Below are 9,059 nucleotides of genomic sequence, written 5' to 3'. Positions count from 1 at the left end.
AATAGAAGGAGTAGTCGAGGAATAGACAGAGATTGAAAGAAGTTAATGAATTAAATGTGGTGGAAACAAGTGCTTAGCATGTGGTTGGTAAAGATAGAGATGGGAATAGTTACATCCTGGAAATGCCTTTCCTGCTAATCGTATAGTAGTATAGTAAAAACTGTGTTGATAATAGATTATTAAAATATTATAGTGTTGAGTATTAATTACATATGTATGTATGTCTGTGCAAATGTTTGTTGCATCGTCTGTGTTTGTGGTTTCTATTAAAAAAAAAAGATGAGAAGTAAGAGTATTATTAATGATTGTGTGTGTTTGCTTTACTCTCAAGTGTTGCCACTTCGCGTGATATTTAATTGAAGAAAATTGCAGTTTTATTTTTTTACATCGTAGGACACAACTATTTTGTTTTATGTAGTGAATTAATCTCATTTATGTTCCGTGGCTTTATTGGTATTCTTTTGTAGAAATTTCTGCTGATTTTTTGGGGGATTTGGGAAATTTACTTAAAAGAATCGTCCTCGGGGACCGGGAGCAGCCACTGGTGGTGGTGTGGGAATGTGAGCACCTTCAGCACGATAACCATTCTCATCGGCAATATAGGTAATGGTATAGACAACACCATCAGGACCAGTGTAAGAATAAGAACCTTGCATGACCTGAAAATAATTAAATAATGAAGAATAAAAATTAAAAATTGCGTTAAAAAGGAATTTGTAGATTTTTTAATTGAATTAAACGTATAAATTGTTAAAGTTTAAACCAAACTATAAAAAAATAATTATGCCCTTCAACTTCTGTTGGCCGTGGGAGACCTCATAAAGCATATTAATTCGTGATCGGAATAATAATGTTTGGTATTGAAAATGGGATATTGCGTTCTGATATAGTCATGTATTCGTTTGGAAATTCTGGTATTTGGAAGATGAAAAACATATTTTCACAAAATGTTCAGTGTAGGACTAACTTTCGACATAGCCATCATATAAAGGTCCCGCCTCATTTTAGGTATTTGTGTGGTCTTAGGCTCATTTTTCAGTAGAAGTAAATTTAATTTGGCATTTCAATTTTTGGTGGATAAAAAAGTTCAATATTGGTACATAATTTGATAAAGGTATTTTGATAATCCTGGCCTCCTTTTTTCATCACAGTTTAAAATCGCAAAATAAAGTATTGCAAATGGGAGAGAAATGCTCAGTTGAAATCGTTTTTAACGACACCATTTATATCGACATATCGGTTTTCTTTATTTTTATATTCTTTATAACGACATATCGTTATAAAGAATACAATTTCGCCAGTCTCTTGACCATCGTTATTACCGATTTCGACTTTACATTATATGTATATATTAAAAATATTCCCCATACTTTTTTGGCCGCTTCATATAATATGATAAAGTGGCAACGTTAAGAATGGTAACCTTTTAGTTAACGCCTTAAGATATGCTGCAGAAAATAATTTAACACAACGAACTTTGATAAACTTGATTTGTGGCTCAAAATAAAATCCAATTTACCGAACAAACTTTATACCTTACACAACTTCATAAATCCTATTTGACATTTGATGTAACCGCCCATAGATAAAATAGACATTTAAATGACATAATTATGCAAATTTGGTATTTTCGAAAGATAAACCATTCAACTTGGGCATACATTATTTAAACAAACTGTCAAAACAAATGTTTGTTGTTGTTTACAACTGAGTTGTGGGAAAGTGGGGTTTTTATGTGAGGATCGTAATAATCACAACTTACCTGGGCTTCTAATTGGGGATTGCCCGCGTTTTTAAGATAACCAGCTTCATCAGCACGAATTCCATTGCTTGTTTCATAGCTGGAAAAAAATTAATGGGAATGAAGAATATTAATCATTGGGAAGTTTTGTAAAATGTTTAGCATTTATTGAATAGCATTAATTAAAAATATATATTTTGATATATAAGGGTTTGTTCGATTCTATTTGGGGTTTTGACCTCCTCTAATGAGAATAACGAGAACTATATTAGAAAATATATCAGAAACTTCTTTGATAGTGGACCGATAGTGCTATGCTCTGGGAATCGACTCCTCTATCAAAGTTATATACAACGGATGCAGAATGCTAGTATATATATGACCCTCCTCGCAATTAGTATACAATTCTAAAGTGGATGGATGATTTTTGAATATTCTATTCAGATTTTTAATTTAATCATGGTAAAGATGTTTTTTGGCATCAAATTCTTGGCATCGAAATTGTTAAATTTGCATGCCGACCAAGTTCAAAGATGAACTTTATATTTTACTAGAATTAGCTGTAATTTCATATGTTTTTATACCCTCTGCTATAAGATGAAGCCTATATTAAGTTTGACATCCGTTTGCAACACATGGAAGTATTCATCCCATATGGGGGATTTTAGACGAGTTTTTGAACAGTTCGGCTATCAAATCTGCCTAAAATAAATTATCAATAATGGCCTCCCACAATATTCGGTATTCTGATGGATTTGGGCACTTGTGTCTACCTAATTAGTTGTCATTTGTTATTTTGAGGTTACGGTATGGTAGTAAATATTCCTACTTAAAATGATCAATATAGGTCCACTTTCTAGGGAAGCTGCCATATAAAGATACACCCCAAATATCAGTATTTTTGGGGTGCTTGAGTACGTGTTTCAAGTAATATGGGACAATTTAATATTTTGGATTGTCATTGATTAAAAAATGTCCCTACGATAAATTATCAACATTGGCCCATGTTTTCGTGTAGACCCCATAAGATGGTAAACTCCATTTTTAGTATTTTGAGGGTTATGGACCCGTTTTTTACCGAATTGGTTTCAATTTGATTTTTCTTCCTACAAAAGATGATCAATATTGGTTAATTTTTTAGGGAATCCACTATATAACGCCACTTACCGAATTTTGGATAGCTTGGACACGTGCTTGACCAAATTAGCTGTAATTTTATATTTTATATCTCTACTAAAAATGATTTTATATCTCTACTAAAAATGATCAAGATTGACCAAATTTTCCGAGCAGCCCCATGTTTGGGCATGTTTTTCATTAGTTCTAATTTGATTTTTCAAATTCCTATACCGTATCAAATTTTCTTACTAAAAAATTTCAGTTTACTATTGGGTATAGCTCCCATAGAACGATACCATTATACATTCGGTATTTAAAAGACTTAACCCGCATTTATCCATAGATGTGGCTCATGGAAGGCTGACTTATATGCATGTATGAATAGAAAAATTATCAATATAAGTCCATGTGTGAATATAGCACCACTTTTCAGTATTTTGAAGACAAACAAATTACAGCCTGTTTCTTCCGTCAAATATGGTGGACTGTTCCGATGGAGGAACATATGGTGGTAACACTGAGTGGTATACCACAATTGGTTTGTCTGAAGTCTTGGGGTATATTCGAAAAATTAACAATAGAAGACGAAAAATTGTCCACTAAAAATCGCTTCAAACAATCGCCGTTTGACAGTCCAGACTATTTTCATGACCAGAAGATGCTATGGAAATGTAGAAAAACCATGTTGTTGAGGTGTCTAAATCGAAGTGTGGAAAGTGCTTCGAAAATTGGTTTAAAGTATATAATTTTTGCTAAATAATACTTTGAATAATAATAAAAGCATTTTTCGAATTTTCATCATTAATTCAAAAATATCCATAGTATCCACATATTGCTGATTTGCTGCAAGACCGGTATAAACCAAAATTGCGATATTTGAGTTAATGATGCCCAATTGTTCGCTATATCAGACTTCAGATGAGTATTTCTTACACACCCTTATTGAGAAGCTCTGTATTTTGTGATGTAACTTTTTATAAACCTGTTCGCCAAGGCCATGTGAGTAATATCTTATATATTTTGTTATGCAATATTAAGGATCCAATTATTAGCTTTTTATTGGGCATTTATAGCAGGAATCACATTCGAATACTTATCAAATATTTTTTCAACACTAAATAACTTACTTGTAATTGTACGAGCCATCGGGGTTCAAATTGAAATCCTGCTTGAGAATGACAGCATTTCCTTCGAATGATGTTGGACGTGGTGGTAGACCTCTTTGTGCTGATACCACAGCTAAGCAACAAAGCGCAACAAAAACAATGGAGTTCATGATCTGTAAGATAATAGAAGACATTTATATTATAAATTATTTGCATTAATCATGAAATTTCAAAATGACTATTGACATACAAATGGTATCCCAAATAACCCGCCAACATATACTGATGAAAAGTTTTAAAGCAAATACATTGGAAGTGGAAGTTCATTACACATATAAGAAAATTTCAGATATAGTTCAAAAATGGCAATGATGGCCTATAAGAAGAAATTTTCAGATATAGTTAAGAAAACAATGAACTTTATCAAATCTAATATATTATTCTTTGTAATATTCTACAAGGTTTAACTATAATTTCATATAAATTTCACAAATGACGTTATGTTACATTTTCAGAGTTTTCAATTGGTTGTGTTAATTATTGAAAGTGAAAATGTTACAAATTGTTCGGAATTGTATTCAAATATGTTATGAGTGCATATAAATTAAACGGTTGTTATTTATAAACAAATTAATTAAGAGCTAACAGAAAGTACAAGTGATGTTCTGCAATGTCACAAGAAATTTATTTCGAAAAACAATTCTATTAAATATGCAAATTCCCGGAATTTCCATAGTATTCGTATATGTGGTTCACACAAAGAAACCATGTGATCTCAAATGCTGCATTTGGCTATAAAGAAGCCAACGTTGCATGCGAATTAATTAAGTGAATGACATTTATTAGCGCCAACGTTTACAATTAGAATTGACAACATTACTAATCGAAAGTGAATCGTAACGTAACGAAGCGCAATCTATTGGAAATTGTCACAATGTTGTTTTTGTTTGTTTTGTGATATCTACATGTTGTGAAAAAAGAAATAGCAACAAGCTAAAAATGGATTTATGGATTTTGAGTAGTCTCTAAACATAAGAACATAATTTGCTTAATGGGGAAATTTGAAGGACTTGAAAACATTTCCTGCATGTTACAGTAGCAAGCTTCGGCCAATAGATATGATTTATATATCGGATGACATTGTTTTACGATTTTCTATTATATTTAGAGGACATGATGATTATTGTTGGTCTGTTAAAATTGGTATTTGTAGACAATGCAAGTTTAAGTTTTATCCAATATAATGAATACTAATAATATGTGTAACATTATTCACTATTCTATTCATTTTGACCTATTCAACTTTAGCATCTTTAAGTGAAGTAAGTATATATTCCAATAAATGTAAGTATTAGGTCAAAAAACTGTCATTAAATGGATAAACCTTCTTGTGTATATCTGCGTACAAGTGTTGGGTGTAGATAATAGTTATTAATTCCTATTATTATTGTAGGAAACAATTATTTCAGAGGTGCCTGACTCGTGCCATGTTGTCTTATTATTATGCCTAACACAAGTATGTTGTGTGGGTATTATAAGGTCGTATACCGATCGTCATACCTCAACTAGTTGTGTGTTTCAGATACACCAAGACTTTTGTGTGAAAAATCACCAAATGAGAATTTTATGATGTATATGTTTACTCCGGGAAGACGTGATTGGGATAATTTGTCGTTGTATGAAAGAGGGGTGGCTGATATTTAATCTCATATCAAATCCATTAATGTAAGAGGACGGAACGGGTCGCAAAGAAGTTCAAAGGTTCGATTGTAGTGCTCGTCTATTATACCCTCAGCTTTATAGCTAATGAGGCTATACACATTTTGAAACGACAAAATTAGATCTCATGTTTCTTTGGACCAAATCCATTTCATATAATACTTATGGTCCTCCCCACGAAAGGGTCAATATTTTCTAAACTTTTAAATTTAAGTTTAAGCGAATTGAATATAAACACATGGATCTAATTGAGTAATCGTTGCATGCACTATTTGGTTTTGTCCTGTGACAAATTTCGTGTAAATCGAACAAACATAGGCTCTTTGGTGAACCATTTACATAAAATCAGACGAAAATATATATGAGACTTATATTTAAATCTGACCCGATTTCAACAAACACTAACACACATCATTCTTGCCTCAATTGCATTCGCTATGCAAAATTTTATCTCAATCGGCAAATATTGGGAGTTTGGTGCACTACTTACAAAAAAAAAAAAAATACGAAATTATATATGAGAGCTGTAACTAATTCTGAACCGATTTCAACAAAACTTCGCAGACATAATTCAGTACGCTGTGCAAAATTTTCCCTCAATCGTACAAATATTGGAGGAAACTATATATGGGAGCTATATCTAAATCTGAACTTATTTCAACAAAACTTCGCACTCATCAACCTGAAACTAATTCAGTACGTTGTGTAAAATGGTGTCTCAATAGTACAAATATTGGGAGTTTGGTACATCATTCACAAAAAATCGGACGAAAATATATATGGGAGCTATATCTAAATCTGAATCGATTTTCTCCAATTTCAATAGGGTTCGCCCTTGGTCCAAATAAGTGACCTCAATTTTATCAAATTCGGATCATAAATGTGGCCTGTACTTTCTTTACAATTTAACATGGACAGACGGAGATGCATAAATCGACTCAGAAAGTGATTCTATACATATTCTCAAAGGGAACCATGTGTCGATCTCGTTTACTGCTTCCTGTTACAAACATATGTACAACCCCAATTTTTATACCTTTTACCACACTGTGGTAGGGGTATACAAATTGGGACTAAATCCGAAGACCTCCGTTATCTATAGGCTGAGGGTATTGTATGTCGGCAACACCAACTGACATACTATGCATAGTATGGAGCGTATATTCATTTTGTCATTCCGTTTGTAACTCATCGAAATATTCATTTCCGACCCTATAAAGTATATATATTCTTGATCAGGGTAAAATTCTAATATGATCTAGCCATGTCAGTCCGTCCGTCTGTTGTAATCACGCTATCTTCTGAAGGAATTGAGATAGGGAGCTGAAATTTTGCATTTGTCTGCAGGCAAGTCATGTTCGAAGATGGGATATATCGGTCCACGTTTAGACATAGCTCCCATATAACAGTATCCCCAATTTTCGGTATATTGGGGCTCTTGCGCGCGTTTTTCAACCCAGTATGCTGAATTTTGGTACATTGAGTTCTTATAGGGTACTAAATGTCTCCACAAAAAATTATAAATATAGGTCCACTATTTCTGGTTGCCCCCATATAACGGTACCTCATAATTTACAGTATTTTGGGGGTTTTGATCGTACTTTTCCACCGAATTGGCTGTAATTTAGTATTTAGATTTTTTATTAGGTACCAAATCTCTCCACAAAAAATTATAAATATAGGTCATTTTTTCGTATTTTGGGGTTCTTGAGCGCATTTTTCTACCGAATGCGTTGGAATTTGGAATTTTGTTATCGTATATGGCAACAAAACTCCCTACCAAAAAATTTTAATATTCGCCCCCTTTTTGGGGTCGTTCCCATACCCCATTTTTATATTAAAATAGTTATATGATTTGTTCCGTGTTTGGGTTTGGTTCTAAGACTCTATTGTAATCATTTCATCTGCGGAAGATACGAAAAAAACTAGAACATAAGGTTTGATAATTAACCTTATATATATTCATATATATGAATTGTAACCCGCATTTAGGCCCAGCCCCTGCGTGGGAGGTAGCAGAAGGAGTGGACCGATATTCCCCATGTTCGAACTTGAACTAATATTGGATGAAATAATAAGATGGGCAAAGTTTAGAGGAAATCAAAAATATTTGAAACAAATTTGGTCCAAAGATACATGGGGTCTACGACCAATAATTAGGACCATAATCGGTTTGTACAAATGTCGGTATAATAACACTTTTTGGTACGTTCCCTATATTTTTATTTCAAATACCTGTCAGTATATCTATGGTGGAGGGCATCCAATGTTCGGCCCGGCCGAACTTAACGCGTTTACAGAAATAAGTCTGGAATAACGTGTGTTAAATTCGCTTTAAGTCGATTCAGATTTTAATATAGCTGTCAAGTATATTTAAGATACAGATATAGCTTCCATATATATCTGTTTCCGATTTTATTTTGCTGTACTTCGAAATACCGCTTGAAAATTTACATTTTCCTTCAAATCGTTTCCGATATACATATAATTCGTATACATAATGCTATTCGATTTCCTACAAATGGTACACCAATGACATTTTGCTTGATTTCAGATTGACATTGCTATATATAGGTTCACCTATTCAATTTCGTCCGATTTTATGTTAATTTTTTCCAATGCTGTTAAGTCTCTTGTATGGAAAGGCATAGACATTGAAGATAAGCTGAACTTGGGATTTATATTCTTCTTAAGACTTGATTTTAATCTTGCTTCGCACCAGCATATACGTGGTAATATATTTTTTAAATGTTTCCAACTAGCGGAAAAAGAACTTGTCTCAGAGTATGTTTTCGATATTTATTAACTAAGTATAATTTCGGGAGGTTAATAGTTTCCGTTCTAGTTTTCTTAATTTTCCATTGGGTTCCATTTGTTCAAAATATGTTTTGTAGCCTGTGCCTCATTTCTACGATTCGTTTATATATGAAATTATTTTTATGTCTGTGTCAGTTCACGCCGCCAGATTTCATCAAAACACTTAGACGTAAACCAACTCATAAATTGTTATGCACTTTATTTGCTACGTATAAACGAATTTGTATAGTTATTAGTGTGGATAAATATTTGGAACACTTTTGTAAGTACAAAACCAAGCTCATTAGCATTTACTTGATACACTTCCAATATATGTCCCTCACAATTGCACACTATTAAATAATCTTTTTAAATCTAGAATATTTGTTTAGGGATTTTTGTAATTATCTTTTGGATTTTTTTTACAGTTCTTTTTAAGAGTGTTATTATTGTAACTCACTTTTTATTTAAAAAGTTTCTATAAAAACAATTGAAATTTTATATCGTCCTTATTAAGGATATTCAGCAGGTGTTCTATTGGCTGTTAGTTTTATTTTCGATGTTAAAGAACACACGCG

General features: G+C 32.6%; 1 protein-coding gene across 1 annotated transcript; it reads right to left on the bottom strand.

Moving 5' to 3' along the window:
- Positions 1 to 422: 422 nt before the first annotated feature.
- Positions 423 to 6,853, bottom strand: LOC133323128 (cuticle protein CP14.6-like). Its single transcript, XM_061532082.1, has 4 exons — positions 6,827 to 6,853; positions 3,988 to 4,139; positions 1,763 to 1,841; positions 423 to 659 (listed from the first exon to the last, which is right to left on the bottom strand). The coding sequence occupies exons 1-4, from the start codon at positions 6,851 to 6,853 to the stop codon at positions 507 to 509; spliced, it is 411 nt and encodes a 136-aa protein (XP_061388066.1). The 3' UTR covers positions 423 to 506.
- Between the last annotated feature and the right edge of the window lie 2,206 nt (positions 6,854 to 9,059).

Source organism: Musca vetustissima, unplaced genomic scaffold (genome assembly GCF_032173495.1).
Source record: "Musca vetustissima isolate MV318-11 ecotype Yass unplaced genomic scaffold, APGP_CSIRO_Mvet_v1 utg52245, whole genome shotgun sequence".
Classification (NCBI taxonomy): Eukaryota; Metazoa; Arthropoda; class Insecta; order Diptera; family Muscidae; genus Musca; species Musca vetustissima.
Note: the sequence above shows the minus strand (reverse complement) of the source record. Positions and strands in the feature narration are given on the sequence as shown.